A 25486-nucleotide genomic window follows, 5' to 3' on the forward strand; every position below is an offset into this window, starting at 1 on the left:
TTAGAAATATTATGCTTGGTTAGAAATACTATGCATGATTTTTAGGAAGATTGTGAAGTTTTGACTATGTGTGTTAAACCTTATGTATGATACTTGCTAACATGCTTAAATGGTTATGGAATAATGGTTTAAGGATGTTTAGGGCCAACCGAGTTATGTTAATGCCACTAAGTGTATGTTTTACTTGTTCTTGCATATTAATCTTGTTAGAAATAGGTGATTTTCGGTCCAAAAATGTGTGATTATGTTGGCATGAAAACCCTAAAAATGATGAACAAAGGATGAACTTGTTTGAATATGGTTTGAAGGTTTTAAAAATGGCAAAGTTTGATCTATATGGTTTGATGGTCAAAATGAGGAAAAGTGTTAGTGAAATATTATTGGTTGTTTCCTATTATGGGCCTGAATTCTTGGTACAATTTGGACTGTCATATCTGCATCATCACATGTACATGAAAGTGACAGATTACGACTCGCAACGACGGCATTACGACTCGAAACCACACGGTTGCGACTCGCAACCATAGCATGACAAGTCGAAACCACGTGATTACGACTCGTGACTACGACGGTTGCGACTCGCAACCAACACGTGACAACTCGAGACCACGGTTGCGACTCGCAACCATAACGTGACAAGCCGCAACCACCTGGTTGCGACTCGAGACCAGCTGGTTGCGACTGGGCTGTCCACTTTGGTTTTTGGGCCAATAGGTGTTTATTTGGGCTATCTGTTGACTGGGTTTTGTGTTACTGTTGACTGCTTAATTGTTTAGGCCGGCCCAATAACCCCATGACTGTTTACTTGTATGCATGATACGTGCCCGTATGTGTTTTACGTGATTACTTGTACACCGAACCTGACCTATACCGGTAACCATGTTAGGACGTGGTGACCAACGTGATTGACAAGTAACCTAAACCTACCGAGCAACCCAAGGTGAGTTCACAACTTAAAAGCATGCGTCCCGGTGGTTTGGGACACGAGACTAACAACCCTATCCCCTGGTAAAAGGGGATACCATTTACATATCTTCCCTAGTTATTGGGAACAAAACTTACTTTTCCTTCCCGGGTATTGGGAAACCTTTTGGTTAATTACTGTTTATACGGATTTGCAACTAACGGCACTAAACGAAACTCTATCACTCAAGTCCCTACTACAAATACCGATTAGTCGCCGGGTTAGGCGAACGGGTTATTAGTTGATAGCGCTATTTAGGTGTTTACCAGCCTCACACCGTGCCCTGGTTTGGGACGGGCGTGAACTAATGAACTCAGAAATCCGTCAATGATGATAGAACATTGACATCGGGGCATCCTGCGGATACGCAACGGTTACCTAGTGTTCGGTATTGGAAAAACAGTTTAGTCGCTAACTTTTGGGGTAGCTCCCCAGGGCATGTATAAACGGATAAATTAACCGGTGAAACAAAGTTTTTGGTAATTAAAACTGGACAACTAGTGAACTCACTCAGCATTATTGTTGACCCCTTACTGCATGCTTTGCAGGTAACCAGTGACGATGGAGCTTGCAGCTTGGGAACGTGTAGTGTCTGTTCACCCTTGTGTTGGGTGTTACCTTATTTTGAATCATGAACCTTGTTTTAACTACCTTACTTATGCTTCCGCTACTTGTTACTATTTTGAACTTAAAACTTTAAACTCTGAACTTAATATTTGCTAAACTTTTGCATAGTAAGTATTACTTTTGTTATCAACTTATGTATTCAGTATAATTGGTGGCTGGATCCTGGTCAGTCACGCCCCCGAAGCGGGTGTTATCCGCAGGTGGATTTTGGGGGTGTGACAACGAACTAGGATTTGCACAATAACATAAACAACCTAACTATAGAGAAATCATCAAATCATGTGAGGATTGTATGTAGGACAACCAAAGTCGTTCCATAATCACTCATGTATCAAAGGCTATGTTTGACATGATTTGTGGGTTGAAACCCTAAACAAAACACCAAGTTTATGAGGTTTAATCCTCTGATTTTAAATGTCTCAACCTTGTTTTTAAGCTTAACCAACCATGGGATAAGTTGTAAGCATTAGGACATAGGTATGAGATGTGTTGAACACAAGTTACATAGGTTTAAACAAGTTTTTGATGAACATAAAAACAAACAGAAAGTTTATGGACGATTTCGGGGCATTTCCAGGTCTGATTTCTCCAAGGAGAAGTCTAGGAATCGAACCCCATGATTATCCAAGTAAGTAGGAAAAAGAATCAAGTGATTTCGTTAAGAAATGAGTGAGTTATGCTCATTTTCGTGAAGGGGTGTCAATCTGCTCGAACCCTTGCTTTCAGCTACGGTTTGGAGGATGTTTTGAGAGTTTTTAGTGTTGCAAAAGTGGTAGGGAGGCTGGTTATAAGTGGTATTTATAGGGGGAAGGATTAGGGTTTCAATAGGTTGGGCTTTGGAAGTGTTTAGAAGGGGTTACACCTTGAAACTAGCCCACAAAGCCCAACTATATGGGGCTGAATTTTGCTGAATTGGGGCTGCCATATTTCTTTATTTTTTTATTTTTTTAAAACATTATAATGAGTAATTTTGTTAATTAAGTTGTGTAATAATATGCAACAATGTTTCCCTAACTTGTAACAAGGTGAAATATGAAATAAAACATGATTTAACTAGGTAAAAAGTGTAATGTACAAGTATGTAACATGTTTGTAAGTGACAAGTATATGTCACATATTAGATGATTAACCGTTGTATAAATAAGCATATTATTAGGGGTTTTTAGGTATTAACAATATAAGGACAAGCATGGACATGCATCGTGAATAAGTATAAGTATGAATTACAAATAAGGATTCATGTACAATGAATTCGAACGTATGAACATGTATGAATATGTAGATGGTGAATTTAAAGAAATACGAATTTTATTTATGATCCAAGTCTCGGATTTTACAACGAAAAGACGACTACAATAATACAAGATTTCCAAAAATAGCATTACAAGGCGAGCTTTCTAATTATGGAAAGTATGAAAAAGCAGGGCGTTACAGTCTCCCCTCCTTTAGGAAATTTCGTCCCGAAATTTATTCAAGAGGAAGACCTTGGAGAAAAAGCATTTTGGCTAAAAGAATCGAGACTTGGGAGTTTTGAAACGTTTAGAAAAGTACGAAATTTTGAAGAACGATAGGATATGAATTTGTTTGACTAAAATGGGTTGAGGCGTTTAAGCATAGGTAAAACGGGTATGCGTGCGCATAGGCAAAGGAGTTTAAATAAGTTTGAATGTGAACGGGGTTCATATGAAAGAAAGGATAATGGAGAATAATAGGAGTATGGGGTGAACAATTGACACTAAATGAATGCAAGTATATGAATGATATAAGTATTAGATAGACGAAAGTAGCGTGTTAAAGATGAAGTCTCGGCATGGATAATCGGATATGATGCGTTTGTGAGTTGTTTAAAGCTTGTATTAGGTCCAAAAGGTCTGTAAAACACTGAATTTCTCATGGCACGTTTTACGAAAGTTTGGTAACATGGTGAAAACACTTATATATAGGAAGTACCAGCGGCGTATCCACCATGTTTTGACCATGTTACGTCCGTTTCGTCTTCGGTGTCATGTTACGTTCCGTGTATTACCATACGCAGTAGCACACTCTATGGTTCTCATACGCCTATCACTATAATCCCGTGTGCACCCGTGATTATTTTGATCGTCGCATGATCCGCATAGCTTGTACTAGTTGTGTATGAATCGGGGTATACATAAAAAAAATTTAGAATGTGTACGTACAAGAATGTAGTATATAAGCAAGTCCATGTTTAAGTATGTGTGGGACCCACGCAAGGGAATCCCTCGGGTTGCGCTCGCATATGGGTACGAATGTATGAATCATGAGTAAGGATGAAAGTATGAGCATAAGTTTAAGTATGAATACGCATGTATATATGAGCATAAACATAAAACGTGTAAGTAGTATGTGTACAAGTAGAAGCGTAAAACGTATAAGTAGTATGCGTATAAGTACAAGCATAAGACATATGAACATAGGTGTAGGTATGAAAAATAAATATTGCGTAAATAGTGTTTGTTGGGACACCACGGATCTAAGTGTATAAATGTTGGTGCACTACATCTGTTGATTCCGTCTAGGTGTCTAGAATCAAGTCTTATATCATTTTGTATAGCATAGGGCTCGAAATACGAGAAAATGGAAGTCTGTATAGGTTTTAGGTCTTAGGATCGCTTATATGGTCATTAGTTGTGTGGATCGCTTATTCGTCACATTATGGGTCGCTTATGTGTCAAAGCCTGGACCGCTCATGTGTCTCTTGACCACATGAGCGGCCCCAGAATCCTATAAATAGGCTATGAGCGATTCATTCAGTAGAGATCTTGTTTTCCACGCCGAAGTTCTGCCGGTGTGACGTTTGAGCTGTAAATCGTGTCTAATCAATACAAAAGATAGCTAGAAGGAAGAACAAGCTATTCCTACGTCATTTACTTGTTTTCCGCACCTGTACTTGACGAAAACACCTCTGAACGACTCTTTTGGGTCAGCAAACGATCCTACAAGTGGTATCAGAGCTTCAGGAGGAGGAGTTCTACAGGAAATAGCTGAAAATTATCGAAAATTCTGTCTTCTACTCATTCTTTTTCAATTTGAGATATTTTTCACGGTCGAAACTTGCTCAAAATCTCAGGGATTGTGCGCGATGGTTTAAAGACAAACCCTTGAAAGTTTGGGGTTGAAATTCAAAGAAATAGTGGGTTAAATCGTTGTCCGAAGTTGGATCGCGTTTCTGGAACAACTCTGGATCGCTTATTGGACCTGGCTTGAACCGCTTATCCGTACGAGTTTAGGACCGCTTATACGGTCGGATGACTTGAACCGCTCGTAATTAGTGTTTTGAACCGCTTATTTGAAGATATCTTGGACCGCGTATTCGGTCGAGTGACTTGGACCGCTTAAAAACAATTGTGAACCGCTTATTCATACATTTTCTGAACCGCTCATACGAACAAATACCTGGATCGCCTATTTGGACCATCTGAATTCGCTCGAACAGACAGTAAACTTGTGAACCGCTCGAACGACATTACTTGAACCGCTCCAAATATTTCTTTCTGGACCGCTCGAAGGAACTATATTTGGACCGCTTTTCTGTCAGTTGTCTTGAAAAACGTGTTAAGTCATCATGAATTCTGAGTTTTACAACGCCTTTGCTACATCGACTACTCCAGCCGCGATGGCTCAAGCTATGAATCTGGAAAATGAGACTGGAACCACCCAGAAACCCCCGAAACTGATGAGTATTGAAGAATACTATGGGTGGAAAGATCGCTTTGAAAACTGGGTTCAGGCAAATCATCTCAGATCGTGGAAATGCATATTGGAAAAGTACACATTACCTCGAACAGAATTGCAAGTCATTAAACAGATATCTGAATTCTCAGAACAAGAACGTGCAATGTACAGAGCAGAAAAAATGATGATCAGTTTGTTACAGCAGGCGATTAAAGAAGATATATTCATTCTGCTACAACACGACAAAACTGCGAAGTCAATTTGGGATGCTCTTAAAGTGAAATTCGAGGGTAGTGAAAGTATGATCAAAAGCAAGAAGGCATTGCTTAAAAAGGAATTTGATTTGTTTAGCAGTTTGCCGGGAGAGGATACTAAAAAGCTGATTGAGAGATACTGCCACTTAGTGCGTTCGTTATCGATGTTGGGAGTTAAAAAAGGTCGGGAGGAATGGGTTGATAAGTTGGCTGACGCGTTACCTCAGAAAGAGTGGGGAACGTATTTGATGATACTGAAAAACACGGGTGTTTATGACAAACTTACAATTGGTCAGTTTATTGAGAAAATTGAGAGTCAGGATCTTGAACAGCAAAAGATCGCGAGGATGAATAATCCTAGTGGTCAACAAGATGTTAAAATGTACTATAAAGGGAGTATTCCAGTTTCTGAAGCTGAAAGAAGTCCAAAAATTCAAACCGCTTTCAGTGCTGGTGATTCATCTGAGAAAGCTGATCAGGGTTCGAACAAGAGTAGCAGCGGGTTTTCATCATTTCCGAACGTAAATCCGAAAGAGACTAACACAAGCTTTCAGTCTCAGAGTACAAAAACCGGAAATGGATATATAATTCAGTGCAACATAGCTCTCAATCTTCCAGAAGGTCAAAGCTTTTCTGAAGACACTGCTAAAGACCACATGGCACTTCTGGGTTCAGTTCTGTTATCCTATGAAGGTCTTGTTGCTGGTAGGATCGGAAATCCTATGCTCACCAAAGAGGATTACGATCAAATAGACGCTGAGGAAATGGAACTTATGGATATCAAATGGTGTCTTGCTAGTGTTCTTCGTCGGGCTGAGAAATTCAAAACCATTACCGGGAGAAATGACTTTCTTGATGCACATGTTTCTACTTTAGGTTTTGACAAATCTAAAGTTACTTGTTTTCGATGCAGGGAGAAGGGCCATTTCAAGCGGGAGTGCAAAGGAAGAGAAGCTAGTGGAGCACAGAATCCATTTGGGAAAGATGATTACTACCGCAAAGCTATCTATCAACAAGTTGGTCAATCCCAGGAACCTTAGACAGCTCATGGGAGAAAGATTGAAGATTCCAAAAGAGCTTGTGTTGTAGATTTTAGCTGGAGTGATTACATATCATCCGAAGGCACAGCAGAACGAGTTATCGATCAAGATGATGAGAAACTACCAGAAGGTTTCAGTTGGGATATGTTCGTAGATGAAAAGGGAGGTTTTAAAGCTTTCATTGCAAAGATCGTCCGAGAGCCAAATTTGTTTGCTACTTGGATGAGATCTATTGGAGAGAATGTATCAAGTGGAGATGAAAAATCTGTGTCATCTGATGAAAGTTCAGATAGTACTGATAGACTCTCAGAACACTCTGGGGAAGTTTCAGATAATTCAGATGAAATTGTTCAAGAACAGGATGTTGTATTTGATAAAACACCATCTGATTCTAGTATATCTGATGATGATTCTGAGAAATCTGTACATTTTGATCAATCACCTGATCACAGCAGCAGTGATGATGAGGAAGAGAAACATATAAATATTGCAAAATCTCATATGTCTCCTGAAAGTTTTCATTTTTATTTTGCAGAAAAAATGGAGAAGCTAAAAGAGAAACAAGCTGCTAAAGAACAACAATCTGAATTTGAAGGTGATATTCAGAATGCTGAAAATGTTGCTGAGAAAATTGGTGAGTTTGTGAAAGAAGTAGAAAAGGTGATTGAAGTAGAAAAAGTGATTGAAGTTGTGAAAACAGTTGAAGTTGAAAAAATTGTTGAAGTCATCAAGCCCTGTGAGAAGTGTTTGGAAGCCTGCAAAGAGTGTGCAGCAAAAGATGACATCATAGCTGAGTACGAGAAAAATAAAGAGCAGTTACTGTTCAACCTCAATTATGTGAAAGAATCGTACGATATCTTGAACAAAACAGTAACTGGCCTTCAAACAACAAACTCAGAAAGAGAACAGGCACTGACAATGATGAATGCAACTTTAATGTCGAAGCAAAAAGCTATAAATTTCTACATTGAAGAAAGTGCCAAATGGAAGCAAGAATTGGAAACGGAAAAGATAGAGAATGAGAGAATTAGGAGGTTATTGTTAAGCTACACTACTTCTGATTATCTCATTGATCGTGTTTATCCAACTGTTGCAGGTTTGGAAGCTTTTCAAGCTGAGAAGCCGAAAGAAAAGAAAGATTGTGGTAAGAAACCGACCGTTAGCTATAACAAGTGTCCGCCTCCAATTTGGGATGGGTATTCACCTAGGAAACCAAATGAGGAACAACTTGCAAAAGCGGTCAATATACAACTTAAAACCGACACAACTGACGTCTTACCAGAAAACATTGATGTGACATTTACCTCATCCGATACTGATCATGAGTCTGAATTAGTCAAAAAGGTGGTCGATCAAGTGTTGGATACTGATGAGGAGACAAAGTCAAAATCAGAGTCTGAAAAGCCAAATTCGTCTGTCAAAAGTCAAAATTCTTCGGTTAAACGGTCTTATAGTAAAGAATTTTTGTTATCAAAGGCAGATTTGGATGATGAAACATTCGAAGTCGTTTATACTTTGAATGGTTCTGACAAATTATATTACAACAAAGAGTTTCCAATTTTAAGTGTTAAAACGGATCTAATCAACAAAACTTTTAAACTAATAGAGGTTAATATTCCTGAGTTAAAAGTTTTGAAAAATTTTGAAAAATCTAAAAAATATACTTCTAGAGTTCAACAACGTTTAAACAAGAAAAAGGGTTACAATTCTGGTCCTGGATTTCCTAAGAAAACCAACCAGAATCGTAGCTACAAAAAGAAAGGTTTAGGTTTTGTTCCACAAGAAAATCATAAAAATGAGAAAAATTCTAATTCAAACACTGAATTTGTGACAGGTGGAAGCTCGGAAGATGAACAGCAGAAACCATTTTGGAGACAAACTAACAAAGAGTTTCTTGCTGAAAAGAGAAAGAATGGAACTGGAGTATTTCATCCGAGAAATGCTCAAACCTGTTTGAAATGCAATGAAGCTGGTCACATTGCATCGGATTGTTCGAAAGATATCAAAGCAAAACAGGGAGCTTCTCAGAAGATGAAAGACAAAGTTGAAGAAAAATCTGAGAAATCAAAAATTTTTAAAAATTCGAAAAATGAAGTTGGAGAATGTTCAAAGAAAAAGACAAAATTTTACAAAAGACAAGGAAATGACAACCAGGTCTGGGTTGCGAAGAAGGATGAAGTGAAAGTCGACGATGAATCTGGTTCCACAAAGCCAGAAGAGCCACAAGTTATGGAGAAAAGTTCAGTAAATAATGATGTTCTTCCATCATTGAAGTTTGAGGAGGTTAAAAAGAAAATTGGAAAAATTGAAATTTCAAATCAATTTTATGATGATGAAAAAGAATTTTATGTCGAGAAAACATTCAACGGGAATGTTAAGAAGATATTTGGGAAAATGTTGAGTGGTAAAGCTAAAGGGGTAAAATATTTTTACGCAACTAAAAAGGCGACATACAACCCTACAGCTGAAGAGTTGAAAGTCCTCAAGTCTGAGAAGACTTGGAGGGAAGTTTGCTTCCCAGAATAGTCAAAGGACTATGCCGGAGATCCCAAGTTTATATCGTGGATCAGGAATCGGCATCATTCTATTTTATGATATGTTTGAATGATTGTGATTCATGTTTGGATGTTTTGCAGGTGAAAGGACTATGCCGGAGCTTCCAGGTGGTTAATTGCGAAGCAGGAATCGGCATTTTGATTGATATAATGGTGATGTAGACGTAATATTCCTACACGTGGTAGTTTTTGGGTATCTACAAGTGGTAATCTTGATTCCACAAGTGGTATTTGTGGTTAAATTTTGAAACGTATTCTTTGAAGTACATTTACAAGTAGTACAGGAGGCTATTAAAGGCAAATGGTAAATCAGGGACATTAAATTGTACTTGATTTACTATTCATGACAAAAGATAGACAAGATGATGAACCACATCCCCATACTTAAAATTGATACTCCTACAAGTGGTTGTTATCAACACAAATTCATTTTCCGGAAAAATCATTTTGATTAAAACAAACTTAAGTGTTTTGAAATCTAAATGAGAAAATGATTTGTGAAAGGGGGAATTCAGATTGTTTATGCCTAGTGGATGGCGATTTGATGTGTTTCAGTGTCAGTTGTCAAGTTTCTGTACAGTTTGTTTTTGCATTTTATGTTTCTAGTAGGTCAAGAGTCTTGAAGTTTTCAAATTTTCTTTAAAATGTGTTTGCATTTTAGGGGGAGTAGGGAAATTTCAGAAAATCCAAAAACATTTAAAAAAAAACAAAACATGATAAAATTCAAAAATGAGTTTTGTTGCGAAAAAAGAGGAAATGATAGTACATCAGTGGACTATCACGGCACGCTAAAGAAATGTAAAGTCTAAAAAGTGTTAAACAATCTTACTGCAGATGTGTCAGTAGATTTTCGCACATTTAGTAAATTGAAACGAGATATAAACCTAAATCGAACTTGCTTAATTCGTGGGTAACTATTCTTGAATATATGGGTAACCCCTGAAATCTTGTTTGAAAGGTCCCATATTCTGAGATACTAGGTCTTTATACTCTATGACATCTGGGGTATTATCCCGGGACTTCTGCTGTATGGAAGTACTGACCTAGTCCCCGGATAATACTTTCTGCTAATGCTTGAAAAAGCATCGCCATCAGCATGCTGATGAAACAATAAAATTGATAGTCGCTGCTGTTGAAATGCTAAAAGATCCTCTAAAGGGGACCCACCAAAAGTCGAGCCGTCATCTCTCTGCTGAACGGAAGTTCTGACCTGAGCTCTCACGGTTTCGCATCTAACCCCTTTACAGATATCAGCTGTGGTATACTCACCTGTAAGACTGAATATTTAGGATCTGGATACGGGAGTATATTCAAGTGGAGTGATACACAATTAAGTTTAAGTCTCTAAAACATTAATATCGTATCTCGAATCGATTGAAATTTGTGTTGAGAATTTAAGAGGACAAACATACTGACAATCTAGGTAAATTGTTTAAAACTAAAAATGAAATCAAGCTTAATGGTGTTGGTGATAGGTTTCATAAACTGATATGATCCTCTTGCACGAACTCACAAAAATATTGTTTGTAAATATTTCATTCTTTGCATTTTATTTTCTCATATTGAAAATCCAAAAAGATTTTAGTGTGTTTTAGCATAAATTTTTGAAAAAGTCAAAAAGATTTTCGACAACTGATATTGGAAAACTGATTTTCAAAATTCCGAGTGCTAAACATGATGAGCAGAATTTGAGGGGGAGTGTTTGTGCAAATCTAACTGTTTTCGTTAAATCTAGCCTTCTTCAAGTGGTTCATCATAGATTGTTTTGAGGGGAGTCATATGTTGGTGCAGAGGTATCTGATATGTGATAAAATTAGAAAATTTATTTCTGGGTTAAGATTGTGCAGGTAACCAGGTTTCGATTGTTAAAGATTTCTGTTAAAGAAGAGCCTAGTTTCAATCCTGAAAATCACGTCTGTTGTTGATGCTGATGAACTTAAGGAATCAAGAGATCTGATCAAGAGAATTAGAGTGTTTGAATTCCAGACAAAGATCCTGAAGATGTTACTGAAGAACAAAAGAATGCCAGTAAATCGAGAGGGGGAGTCTGTAGATTGAAAGAAGAGAAAGCCCAGAGACTGATCTAGATTGCAGATGAGAAAACACAAGTTTACAGTCAAGGTGTGTTGGCGACTCCATCAACATCTGAGGGGGAGTCTGTTGGTGCACTACATCTGTTAATTCCGTCTAGGTGTCTAGAATCAAGTCTTATATCATTTTGTATAGCATAGGGCTCGAAATACGAGAAAATGGAAGTCTGTATAGGTTTTAGGTCTTAGGATCGCTTATATGGTCATTAGTTGTGTGGATCGCTTATTCGTCACATTATGGGTCGCTTATGTGTCAAAGCCTGGACCGCTCATGTGTCTCTTGACCACATGAGCGGCCCCAGAATCCTATAAATAGGCTATGAGCGATTCATTCAGTAGAGATCTTGTTTTCCACGCCGAAGTTCTGCCGGTGTGACGTTTGAGCTGTAAATCGTGTCTAATCAATACAAAAGATAGTTAGAAGGAAGAACAAGCTATTCCTACGTCATTTACTTGTTTTCCGCACCTGTACTAGACGAAAACACCTCTGAACGACTCTTTTGGGTCAGCAAACGATCCTACAATAAAACATTCAAAAGGTCGAGTATGTAAATACGAATGATATAAATGATGTTATCGCGAGGTATCGACCAAAATGTGTACGATGATATGCATGTATAGTTGTTTAAATGAAACATTGAGTTTATCGAATCAAAATTAGGTTGACCTTGGTTGAAAGGGTAGAATATAGTTGTGTATGTAAGAGGATATAAAGTACTAATTGGTTAAGCATAATGTATTTTTGTAATGATTGAAATGCTACTTTTGTTAAAAAAAAAAAAATTCATGTAAGTCAAAGATTGTCGGTTCCCATGAAGACTTCTTGCCCGCGTGTTTTGTAAATTGGTGTAGGAAAAAGGTTTTCGTTAAAAAGTAAGTTCGTTTCATCAAATAAGAAATTATGAATTTAGGAGGTCCTTGTGAAAACTAGGATCTTTAGAAGGGAAATTTAGCAAAAGGACTTAGAAATAAAAATAAAATAACAATTGATTTGTTGGTGTTGGAAAGAGTATTTGGTAAAACAATCATATAACTTCTATAAGATCTTATAAGTATTCGGGAAAGGTTGGTTGGATTTTGATTAAAAGTAGAAGGTGGGCGTGTTTTAGTGATTAAGTCGAATATGAAGTTCATGGGCAAGAGTTTCATTGAACCGATTAAATTGATAGGTAGCATTTCGTAAGGTTTTGAAGTTCGAGCAATAAAACGTTTTAAGACATGATTATGAATTTCGGGTATATGAGTTGAGTGAAAATAGATTGTAGAATAAAAAGTACGTTCGATAAAACAATGTATTTCGAAATCTGTATGAGTGGGTATTTTTAAATAACATTAAACAATTTGGGTATAAAGTATGATCGAGTTTGCATAATAAGATGTTTCGAAAGAGAAGTTTTGGTAACGGTCACCTAAGTTAGGGAATCACCCCTAACTCGTTGGTGAGGTCGTTTTAAGGAAAAGGGAGTGGAGCTAATCGTCAAGGTAAGGAAGTCACTCCCATCTCGATGATATTTCTCCACTTGTCGTTACAAGGAAAACGAATTTAAATTATATGAAATCATGCATATGTATAAATGTATGGAAAAGGTTCAATATGTTGTGTGTGTGAAAAGAGAAATCGAAAGTAAACTCGAGTTTGAAAGATTGCATCGTATAAATAAATAATAGAAACACATGTTTGACCAAAGTTTGGAGTGTTCCAAACGGAACTTTGACTAACCAAAGTGGTCGAAAAGTCTTTTGAATTTGAGGAGCATGCTTTGGCTTAATAGGTAAAATACTCTCGCCGACAAGTCGGTTAACGGTATTTACCCTTCCGGTTACTACATGTCCCAAATCAATCGAAATTTCGAGACTTGGCGGGATTTATGAAAAAAATCAAGGAGTGGAACTAGTCGCCAAGGTGCGGGTTTCACCCCTAACTTGACGGTTTCGTATCCTAAGTGTGGTTGGTACTCGTCGGGTCAAAATTTAATTTCAACACCTTGACGATGGTCCACTAGAATTTGAAATTTGAACTTCTCCATCAAGGTAAGGATTTCACTCCTAACTTGATGGTGAATTTCGTGTAAAAAGAAAAGGAAAGTGGATGGATTGAGAGTTGTTCACCAAATTATGGGTTTCACGCCTATTTTGGTGAACTCGTCTCGTTTGTGTAATATGTGTGTTGTCGGATTTAGAATAATCGAGTAAAACGCGTGAGGAAAAGTGTATATTAAAGATTAAACAAACAAGTATAACATGTCAAGAACATCACAATAAAAGTGAAATGATGAAACGAATATTAATGCATAAAAAGTATGTCAAGAACACACATAAAGGATAAGACGATGAAACAGGTATTAACACATAATAAAAATAAGTATAGCATGTTAAGTGTTAACGCATAAGTGACACATATGCTTACAAGATCAAGAGAATAAATAAAAGCAAATAAGATAGCATGCAAGTAGTTTTTAGTAAAACGTACGAATAAGGCTCTAGAACTATAGACTAGGTTAAAGCATTCCTACTTTTCCTAATTCCCTATAGTTATGGCTCTGATACCAATCTGTCACACCCCAACCAATGGCGGAAACATCGGGATGAGACGAAGTGTGAAGATTGCTAGAGACATCATAACGCTATTTGTGACAATATTTAATAAACCGATTTCATTTCATAATTCATTTGTCAACGTTACAAAGAAATCAAATAACGTCAAGTTCAAAGGAATTAGAATACAACATAATCAAAATTGATACAACGATTAAACCTAAACGTCTATATGTGTATCTAGGCATCAACGCTACTTCATTTCATAGCATCATCATCCTCAACCTGTAACATGTTTAAAATAAAGTTCAATGCAAAAGCAAAGGCGAGTATACAAGTTTAAGCATAAGTATAAGTATAAGTATAAAAGTTTAAAACGAATCCACATGGAAACTTAGTTTATACGAGATCAACCTATCGTGGCATGCAATATTTCTAGCCAACCTCTGTTTACGCAAGTAAGTTTAATTAATTCAACATGACCCAAGTTTAAGGGGGCGGTGCGTTACTCCTATAGCGCTATACATGTCGAAGGGAGGCTCGTGAGAGCTAATTACTAAAACATATCACATAAGTATGGTCCACGTAAGCATCAAGTATCATAACATAGTATTCATGTATAAGGATTGTTTTGTGCATTGCATAAAGAATAAGTTTAAGTGTAGTTTAATAGTAAAACATGTTACACCCCAAAAAGTGGTAAACATAAAAAAGGGGGTTGCGAGTATACTCACAAATTTGCATATGCTTTCCGATTATCCAATGTGACGAAGTTGATGGGGTTAGAAAGTTGAATGTGTAGGGTTAAAGTTCTAGTATGCTTAGAGTCGAGATTCGGTATTTAAAACAACATAAAAGTAAGATATGAGAATAGCATGTGAAAATAATCATCTTCAACACTTAACCCTTGTATGACACTTGGTAACCACAAGGGTTATGATAATGTTTTCATGAGTTGAACACCCATAATAATCACAACAAGGTTTAGGTCTTAGGTGGTGTTCTACTACTTTAACATATAAACACAAGTTCAACATCAAAGGTTCGAATGAGTGTATATATATACTTAGGTTAGGTACTACATATTATTTAGTCCAATAATTCAAGTAGGAGGTAGAAGATTAGGATCTTCATTTAGGCACCTCGTATTATCATAGATGTCATGTATGGGGTAGGAAGGACATGCTTCCATTTATGAACCCCTTGAATGTTCACCACTTCACTTGGTGTAACAACAACCAAGGAGGGTCACGAACTAGGATTTGCACAATAACATAAACAACCTAACTATAGAGAAATCATCAAATCATGTGAGGATTGTATGTAGGACAACCAAAGTCGTTCCATAATCACTCATGTATCAAAGGCTATGTTTGACATGATTTGTGGGTTGAAACCCTAAACAAAACACCAAGTTTATGAGGTTTAATCCTCTGATTTTAAATGTCTCAACCTTGTTTTTAAGCTTAACCAACCATGGGATAAGTTGTAAGCATTAGGACATAGGTATGAGATGTGTTGAACACAAGTTACATAGGTTTAAACAAGTTTTTGATGAACATAAAAACAAACAGAAAGTTTATGGACGATTTCGGGGCATTTCCAGGTCTGATTTCTCCAAGGAGAAGTCTAGGAATCGAACCCCATGATTATCCAAGTAAGTAGGAAAAAGAATCAAGTGATTTCGTTAAGAAATGAGTGAGTTATGCTCATTTTCGTGAAGGGGTGTCAATCTGCTCGAACCCTTGCTTTCAGCTACGGTTTGGAGGATGTTTTGAGAGTTTTTAGTGTTGCAAAAGTGGTAGGGAGGCTGGTTATAAGTGGTATTTATAGGGGGAAGGATTAGGGTTTCAATGGGTTGGGCTTTGGAAGTGTTTAGAAGGGGTTACACCTTGAAACTAGCCCACAAAGCCCAACTATATGGGGCTGAATTTTGCTGAATTGGGGCTGCCATATTTCTTTATTTTTTTAAAACATTATAATGAGTTATTTTGTTAATTAAGTTGTGTAATAATATGCAACAATGTTTCCCCTAACTTGTAACAAGGTGAAATATGAAATAAAACATGATTTAACTAGGTAAAAAGTGTAATGTACAAGTATGTAACATGTTTGTAAGTGACAAGTATATGTCACATATTAGATGATTAACCGTTGTATAAATAAGCATATTATTAGGGGTTTTTAGGTATTAACAATATAAGGACAAGCATGGACATGCATCGTGAATAAGTATAAGTATGAATTACAAATAAGGATTCGATGTACAATGAATTCGAACGTATGAACATGTATGAATATGTAGATGGTGAATTTAAAGAAATACGAATTTTATTTATGATCCAAGTCTCGGATTTTACAACGAAAAGACGACTACAATAATACAAGATTTCCAAAAATAGCATTACAAGGCGAGCTTTCTAATTATGGAAAGTATGAAAAAGCAGGGCGTTACAAGTTATATCCAGTTATCCACTAAAGCTAAACATCAAACAACTTTTGACCCATTCTTTTTAATACATAGGATCCTCAAGCAAGAAAATATGACATGGGTGCAAGAGGAAAAGTGGGTGATGTGGTACATGGGTGGAGTTGAGGAGGTTTAAAGTATACATCTATGTTATTTTATTGTATCCATGATTTCTTGAGGTAATTGATTATTTAAATGTTAAATCTATTACTTACTAAACATGTATAACGTTTATGACGTATATCAATCACAAAAATGTTATTAACCTAAAATCTTAAAAAAAACATAATAAACTTGAAAACTACCATAAATGAGTACTGCGATGCAAAGTGTTGCCCCCGCCACATCGCGCGGACACCCTACTAGTATCTATGTATATATAAAGAGATAAATGAGAGGAATATGAGAATATTAACATTCATAAAAAAATATTGTTTAAACTTATATTTATTATTTTAGCATACAATATTGAATGTTGAGTCCCATTTTTTATTTTATGGTTATTTACATATTTGTTTAATGCTTCATTGCATCATGTTTGTCATAAAACATGGATCAGGACTCAGATCTTAACAACGAACAAATCAAGATTTTCTTATAACCCATCTGTATGAATAGAAAGATCAATAGAATTACAAAACAACTCCTAAAGGTTATTAACACAATAACCTTCAACGATTAACAAGATTTTTAATCTAACTTCACAGATTCAAGATGAATCTGTGACAATAAACTCTAGAAACCCTAATCGCTCAAACGGAAGAGAGAGAAACGTCTGTGTGTGAATGAATGACAACTCATTTTCACTCTTGAGCCTAGTGATCAGCAACACAGCTTCAAGCCATCCGGCCCAGCACAGCAACAAGTCATTAATTAGCCCATGTCCATTTCCATTGTGTTATGATGTTATATAACCTCATAATGTATCACAACAAGCCATATTAGAAACTAACAACTACAAACATAATTAGTAACAAAATGTATGTACATTACACACATTGTTATAAGTCATTGAGATGAAACGAATGTTATTATTTTTAACATGTTTTTTCGTTTGTAGCTTTTAATTTTCGTTTTGTTTACATTGGCCTTGAAAAACCGCTCCATATTGTGTGTGTGTATATATATATAAAGAGCCAGCTAGAGGCTGAATACACAACCCGAAAAAGAAAAGAGAAGATAGAAAAAACAGCCCCAAACACTGGTCAATTACAAAAGCTCAACAACATCAAAATCGACCCACTTCTCCCATTTTGGTGGCGAAATATTCATTCTATTACAGACCCATAAAAACGCGTCTTCCATAATGAGCTCGACTGTCCTCCGGGTCGTGATGAAGCTTCTTCCAGAAACCATTTGGTTTCTAACATACCAAATCCTCCAGATTGTTGCTAAGGTCACTGTATGGACAATTTTTTCCATCTCGATCCCGGGTTTTCCATAATAGACTCCAGAATGCTTTTAACGGAGCTCATGTCCATGGGAATCGGAATCCTCATCCAAACACAAACCTGCCACCATGTGCTTCTCGCCCACAAACAGTTCACAAATAAGTGATTTGGGTCTTCATCGTTATACCCACACCTATCGTAAACAATATTCTGGAGAACAACCCCACGAGCAACCAACTCAGTTTTAGTTGCAATTTTCCCCATCAGAACTCTCCATAATAAATTGTTTCTTTTAAGCGGCGTCCAAGAGTTCCATATGAACCTGATGTTGCTATCCATAACCGCGTTCACCCTCATAATTTCCGTCCTAAAGCATTTAGCAGAGAAGCCTTTATTTTCTTTAATCTCCCACGTCCACTTGCCTTTGCCCTTCTTAATAGCCACATGTTGAAGTTAATTCATCAGAGCATTAAGCTGGATCCATTCTGCGCTAGAAGTGGGATTTTTGGTCCACTCCCATCCCCACCATATGCTATCCCCTGTGCCTTTCCAGTAATCCTTCACCGTCCCGTTTTCCTTTTTAGCGATCCGATATAAATCTGGGAATGAGTGTTTGAACAGATTTTGAAGAAGCCAAGAATCACTCCAAAAATTTATTGACCCGCCATCTCCTAGCGACACCTTTAGTTTATTTTGAACATTTATGCTGCATTTATGAAGCTCACCCTCAACCGCCTCGATATCTCTCCATAATCCCGGTATAGTTTTTTTTTACCGGGATCATGCTTTTACCCAGCCCCGACTTGTGAATTGCTTGTATAACCGAGACCCATAACTGACTAGGTTCATCTTTGTACCTCCACCACCATTTTGCCAACATGGTGTGGTTAAATTCACCGATCCCTCCCATCCCTATACCTCCGTAATCTTTCGGTTTCACCAGTTTTTCCCAACGAACCCATCTCATCTTGTGGCCGGTTCCAAGAATATCTTGTACTTAGTAGTTACTTTGATTCCCCATGTTATAGAGGCAGACATAGAGTGTAACAAGGGGTAACCCCTGTTGCCCCTTGACGCTCCGATGGTAGTGTAAATTTTGGAAAAGTGGACGTTTTTTCCGATTTCGTTACCCCTTAGAATTTTTTTTAAACGTTGTCCCTATAATGATTTTCTAGATCTACCGCTGCAATGTTATATCAGCAGTTATCATTACTGGATATAGTTATCTGGTAGACAACACTTTCTATATGTTATTTCAGCAGTTATCGTTACTGGATATATACTATTATACTTAACAACGCTTTCTATCATGTATATAAAACATATGTAAATCACTTAAGTTCACACCGTAGTATTGTACACTCCTGCATTTAAATCTTTCTATACTAATAAACAAAAATCATTTTTGGACACGTGTCATTTTCTGGTAATTTTTCACCCTTATTTTTTTATTTATCTCTTTTATTAATTAATAATAATACTAATATTAAACATCAATTTAACTAAATCTATTTATCTCTTTTCTCTAATTGATTGTTTTTTCACTCTAAAGTTTCAATCTTATCTTTGGCAATTTAACTCTAAAGTTTTAATCTTTGGTATTTTAACCCTTTTGATTAATTTGATTTTTCACTTCTAATTCAAAAGTTTTCATCTTTTGCAATTTAACCCCTTTAATTTTTTTTTACTTTCAACCCAAAGCTTTTCATCTTTTACAATTTAATCTCAACACTTTTTTCTATTTCAACTATAGTCTCTTATATACTTTTCATCTTTCATAAGTTCTCCGTTTAACGTGTCGTTCTAAATTTCCGACTTAACACGCCGCAACATGCGTGTGGGGTTCAACATCTTTTCAATCTATTTTTTTCCTGTTTGACATGTCCGTTGCAGCGCGTCTATTTTTCCTCGTTTGAGAGGTCTGTCGCAACGTGCGAGTCAGAGATCGACTTAGTTATTTTTTTCTCGGTTTTAAACACAGGCTCGTTGTTATGTGAGAAAGATTTGCCTGTCATCTAACATGATATATAACTAATAAATCACCCGCCGCATTACGGCGGGTGGTAATTCTAGTAAAATGATATTTAAAATGCATCATACATAACTCGTAACATCTAAACAAAAGCTAATTAACTGAATTTTGGACTCAAAACAGAAGTTAAATAACTAAAAATGAACATGAGGAATTAGTTGAGGGACTATTTTTGTAACTAAAGAAATCAACTCCTCTTATTATTCAAATCGATATATTCCCCCCAATTTGAAACCCTCTGCAATGGCTTCCGAATCACCCAAGAAAAACTGGTCAATTAACGATTTCGAGATCGGAAAACCGCTCGGAAAGGGCAAATTCGGCAGAGTTTATCTCGCTCGTGAATCAAAGGTAACACACACGCTTCAAATTTCACAACTGTAACTTCAATTTTCATAAATTAGGGTTTTTTATCGAACGAATTTGATTCTGATTTGTGTATGTTGTCTGAGATTAGAGCAAGTATATAGTTGCTTTGAAGGTGATATTCAAAGAGCAGATTGAAAAGTACCGGCTGCAACACCAGTTGAAGAGAGAAATGGCGATTCAAACGAGCCTTCGGCATCCGCATGTTTTGAGGCTGTACGGATGGTTTCATGATGCGGAACGGATATTTTTGATTTTGGAGTATGCTCATGGAGGTGAGCTGTATGGAGAGCTGAGGAGAGCTGGTTATTTGTCTGAGCAACAAGCTGCTACTGTAAGGATATGCTTATCTCTCTCTCTTACACACTCCCACACACATACGCGCCCGCGCTATGTTACTGTTTATACTGGAATGCTCTAAGATGTTAGGTTGTGCGGGTTATGGTTTGATTTAGGACTTAGTGTCTGCTTGTATCCGGTTTAGGTCTTTAAGTATGCTTTAAATCGGTTTAGGATATCTAATTTTAATTAGATTTTGAACCAAACGAAACACCAAATTTAATAAGATTCAGTATGATCAAATAACCATGATGACTTTCCTTCACGTAGTGTTTTACCACAATCACCATTGAACTAGAGAAGAATATCCAAGGTTTTGATGTCTTGAAAGTTGTCGACATACGGGTACTGGTAGGCAAGTGAATTGGGACTTTTCTTGAAGTGATTTCCAGACATAACTGATATGCGTGTTGACTGTTGACGATCAGAAGCTGAGGATTTTCTTCCATAGGTTTCGCCTTTTTGTAAAGCGGAGCTCATTTAATGAATGCTTGGACGTTTTGTGTTCTTTTATGCTCAATGAGTTTTTGTATATTCATTCAAAACCCCTCCTCTCTCACTCCACTTTCTCTCTCGAAAAGAGCTTTTTGCACAACAGGTTTGCGTCATCATTCTGTTTATGTTAGTTATTTTTTGTTTGATTTGTTATACTTGTGTTGTTGCTAGTTGAATCGTGAAATTGAGGTGGATTTTGGTGTAAGTTGTGGCGTGAGATGTGAGTTTTGTTGATTTTGGAGGGTCTGGTATGGTGGTTTTATCTGTTAGATTAGTAGTTTTAACAAATAGTGTGTGAATTTTGAATTCTGGAATTGAAATAGGTCTAAAATGTTGTTTCTATCTGTTTCATTAATAGTTTTAACGTATAGTGTGTGAAATTTGAATTCTGGAGTTGAAATAGGTCTAGTATGTTGATTCTATATGTTAAATTAGTAGTTTTAACGAATAGCGTGTGAAATTTGAGCTCTACTGACTGTAGTTAAATTACCTCTAAAATGTTGATTCTATTTGTTAAATTAGTAGTTTTAACGAATAGGTGTGTGAAATATGAATTCTGTCAATTTTGGAGTTAAAATAGGTCTGATGTGTTGATTCCATATGTTAATTAGTAGTTTCGACGATTAGTTTATGCAATTTTTTGTGCGTTAAAGGAATCGTTTAGTACAATTTGTAATTAGAAACTGAATGATATGGTTGTTGATGTTCTTCTAAAGTTAGTTACAAATCCTAATCCGAATTAATAATCGTTTAAAGAACCATTGCAGATATGGTTTTAATACACAATCTTTGACAAACCTAGCGCGAAGAATCTGTAATAGCACATATTAACCAACACACAAATCAACAGATGTATGTTTGGGTCTAATTGCTACAAAACACCTGCATCAACTGATCAAAACAGATTCATAACTTTTCTCTGTATAAGCCGAACCCAATAAATCTATATGTATGGGACAGTATAGATGCATAGGCCAAATGTATTGACCATTGAATTAGTATCAAAAGGAAATTCCTGTTGAGATTAATTCCCTACAATCCCGCGTAGAGTCAGTCAAATAGTGCAGCCAACACTTGTGGTTGAGGCTCTTGATTTGGATGACCAGGAACCACTTCTATTACCCTTTGAAGATCTTGACTGACATTTAATAAAAAAATGTTATTAGTTGACATTCTAATCGAACAGATTACCTTTCTAGACTGTTTATGTACGATGACACAAGCATTATCATTGAACACTATAGCATAATCATCAATTGCCCAACAGGCCAACACTTACGAGATTGTACCCTAAGGAGCAAATTGTACTCCATTCAAGACTCTATAGTGACCATCTGACATGGTGAGTCTTATCGCTTCTTTTTCTTTCACCTGTATATGCTTACTGTTTCCTATCCTGGCTTGTACCTTATGTGTCTCATCCAATTCTCTAAACAAAGATCTTTGACCTGTCATGTGGTTAGAACAACCACTGTCAATGAATCAGATGCTCTCACTGAGTCACCTATCATTAGCATCATCAACAAGCCTCTTCATCTTGTTCCATGACGGCATTCACATGTGGTTCACACCAACACTCCCATCTGACATGACCAAGGCGATTTTGATTGAAACATTGTACAACATTCTTACCGTTGCTGCTGGATCTCCCTCTGCCTCGCATGAAGGCATTAACCTCGTTCTTCATCAACAACCTCTACACTCCGGTTAACACGAGCTTCATGGGATTGCAAAGATCCCATCAATTGATCAAACGACAAGGTCGTTAGATCTTTGGCTTCTTCAATGGCTGTTACTACGTGATCCCATTTTGAGGGTAGACTTCTAACATCTTTGCCATATGCTCTCTTCTGGTTGACAGTTGCCATGACTAAAGACAGAAAATCGGCAGTTGACTCATCTGGAGAGTCTCGAATTCCCTCCGTTGCAGTTTCACCCTAAAACTGCATCTGTAATATGGTCCAGCTTGACGAGCAGTTGTGGCTGCAGAAATTATGGAAAATACACTATTGTGTACTGCCTGTTGAATAATCGCCAAGGCTCTTGTATCCTTTGTCTCAATTTCACGTAGCCGAGCTGCATCCGTATCCTTCACGTATCATGAGAACGAAGAACAGTTCTCACACGGATACTCCAGAGCTCACACCCTTCACCTTTGAACAAAGGGATAACCGAATACTTTTAAATGACTTGGTCGATCATCGACTTGTTCTTTCTGTAGCAGCTCAAAAGGGTTGGGCAATTCATCGGTTTGACTTTCTTAATGGGTCGCTCCAAGAAGAGGTGTATGTTACACAGCCTCCTGACTTTGAAGAAATGAAAGTGTGTAAGTTACATAAAGCCTTATATGGCTTGAAACAGGCTCCAAGAGCCTGGTATAGTCGCATTGATGGGTATCTTGTTTTGCAAAGGAGCCAAAATGAACCAACAGTAAACGGTACTGATTTTATCATCATCTGTCTTTATGTTGATGGTATGATCTATACCAGTTCTTCTACAAAACTTTTGCTTGAATTTAAACAAAAAATTATCATTGATGTGATGTGTATTTGGACCCATTTGCTAGTTGCTACAAAACAACTGTGCACCAGCTTATGAAAACAAACTCATAACTTTATCTCTATGTAAACCCCTATAAGGATGAGACAGTATAGATGCATATGTTAAATGTATAGAATTGGTATTTAAATGGAAATTTATAGTATCAGTTAAGGTGATGCTGATGCCATTTTAATTTATATCCATTTTTCTGAATGTAGTACATTGCCAGCCTTACACATGCATTAGCATACTGTCATGAGAAGCATGTTATCCATCGAGATATCAAGCCGGAGAACTTGTTGCTTGATCACGAGGTAAGTTGAGAACTTGAGATAACCATCACTTGTTGAATAAGGCATTTTTTTCATTTGCTTTATTTTTAAATAATTCTTAGCAATCTTGATTAAAAAGAAAATCGCTTGAAATTCCTAAAACTTTCTACGAGTAGTGCAACATGGAACTTGTCTCTTCTCAAGCTCGGTTGTCTCTCTAAATTCACAAAACAAATAAATGTAACATATGAAAAAGGAGAAAAACCATAAGTTTAAGTGACCGTTCGACATTTGATGGCAGGGTCGATTAAAGATAGCGGATTTTGGGTGGTCTGTTCAGTCAACAAACAAGAGACACACAATGTGTGGAACATTAGACTATCTAGCACCAGAGATGGTGGAAAATAAAGCTCATGATTATGCAGTTGATAATTGGACTTTAGGTGTTTTGTGTTATGAGTTTCTCTATGGTGTTCCTCCTTTCGAGGCAGACAGCCAAGCAGATACATTTCGAAGGTAAGAAACGTTAATCGATTATTTTACCACCCATTTAAAAGTAAAACAAACCCAAATCCTCATTTGTAAGTAAACGGATCAAAATTGACACCTTCAGTTCAACTAAATAATAAAATATTTGTTATCTGCCCAGGATTATGAAGGTTGATCTCACCTTTCCTTCTACCCCTCATGTTTCTACTGAAGCTAAAGATCTCATCTTACAAGTAAGTTGTAATGTTATATTCGCCAAAAATCGATCATGTTACGAGATTGAGTACTAAGTTTAAAGGTGAAATATTTGTTTCCTATATTTTTATAATATATATTATTGTTTGAACAAATGCAGCTTTTAGTGAAAGACTCTGCGAAAAGGCTCCCCCTTGACAAGATTTTGAAGCATCCTTGGATCATCATGAATGCTGATCCCAATGGTTCTTTTCCCGAATGAACTTTAGCCCAAATGTGTGTGAATTTGGTAGCCTATTGCTGCTGCTTTTTATTACACTCAATTAGAGAATGTCTGAATATGGCTCTGTAATTTGTATAATCCTATCTTTATGTTAAAACTTTATTAACAGATCAGTTTGTAAATTTCCCATTCGTATGGAGAAAAGATGAACACAATGCTAAAACGTATGGCAGAATTTTTTATTATTTAAAAAACTTGGGAAACTATTGCATGCGTTGAATGGTCTGGCTTATTTTTAACTTTCCAGCTTAAGCTAGACAGGAGAAATGCCTAATTTTTCTTGGAGACGATTGAAGTTCCCGACTTGCAAAGTCTTTGTAAAGCGATCAGCTAACTGTTCCTTGGTGCTGCAATATTCAACTTTGATGTCTTCATCGTTAACCAGCTCCCGGTTAAAATGATATCTAATCCTGATGTGCTTGCTTTTGCCATGAAACACTGGATTTTTAGTTAGAGCAATTGCAGATTTATTGTCACAGTAGATCTTTGTTAGAGCAGATTGAAACCAATTTAATTTGTTATGAAATAGTTGTTTAATCAACAATTCAGCAGGTCAAATAAAGTAAAGTGGTCGTTAAAGGTAGTTAAACAAGCTGCATAGAAGATGGTTTGCTTAAGGGTAGAATGGTAATTGCACAACTTGTGTGTAAAGAAGTTTAGTTCTGTTTCTTACAGTTTATAGAAGTTCAGGGGCTGATAGTGTCACTTTTAGAACTTGTTGGTTGGAGCAAATTGTTGATGTAGCCAATCCAAATGATGTGAGCCGAGTTACGAACTACTTAGACTGTTTGTTACAGGTACATCCGCCTTCATTATAGCCGCTATTAGTGTAACAAAAGTTGCCTGTTTGCA

At 36.7% G+C, this 25486-nt stretch overlaps 2 protein-coding genes across 2 annotated transcripts; one reads left to right on the plus strand and one right to left on the minus strand.

Annotated features, from left to right (window-relative positions):
- Window positions 1-17628: 17628 nt before the first annotated feature.
- On the minus strand, window positions 17629-18589 carry LOC118491554. The gene is made up of 2 exons (XM_035989413.1): window positions 18398-18589; window positions 17629-18051 (listed from the first exon to the last, which is right to left on the minus strand). Exons 1-2 carry the CDS (start codon window positions 18587-18589, stop codon window positions 17629-17631), a joined length of 615 nt encoding a protein of 204 aa, XP_035845306.1.
- Window positions 18590-19861: 1272 nt separating this feature from the next.
- LOC110936517 (serine/threonine-protein kinase Aurora-3) lies at window positions 19862-24840 on the plus strand. Its single transcript, XM_022178927.2, has 6 exons — window positions 19862-20005; window positions 20112-20354; window positions 23614-23709; window positions 23969-24183; window positions 24317-24389; window positions 24512-24840. Exons 1-6 carry the CDS (start codon window positions 19898-19900, stop codon window positions 24611-24613), a joined length of 837 nt encoding a protein of 278 aa, XP_022034619.1. The 5' UTR covers window positions 19862-19897; the 3' UTR covers window positions 24614-24840.
- The last annotated feature ends 646 nt before the right edge of the window (window positions 24841-25486 follow it).

The sequence above is a fragment of the Helianthus annuus genome, chromosome 4 (genome assembly GCF_002127325.2).
Source record: "Helianthus annuus cultivar XRQ/B chromosome 4, HanXRQr2.0-SUNRISE, whole genome shotgun sequence".
Classification (NCBI taxonomy): domain Eukaryota; kingdom Viridiplantae; phylum Streptophyta; class Magnoliopsida; order Asterales; family Asteraceae; genus Helianthus; species Helianthus annuus.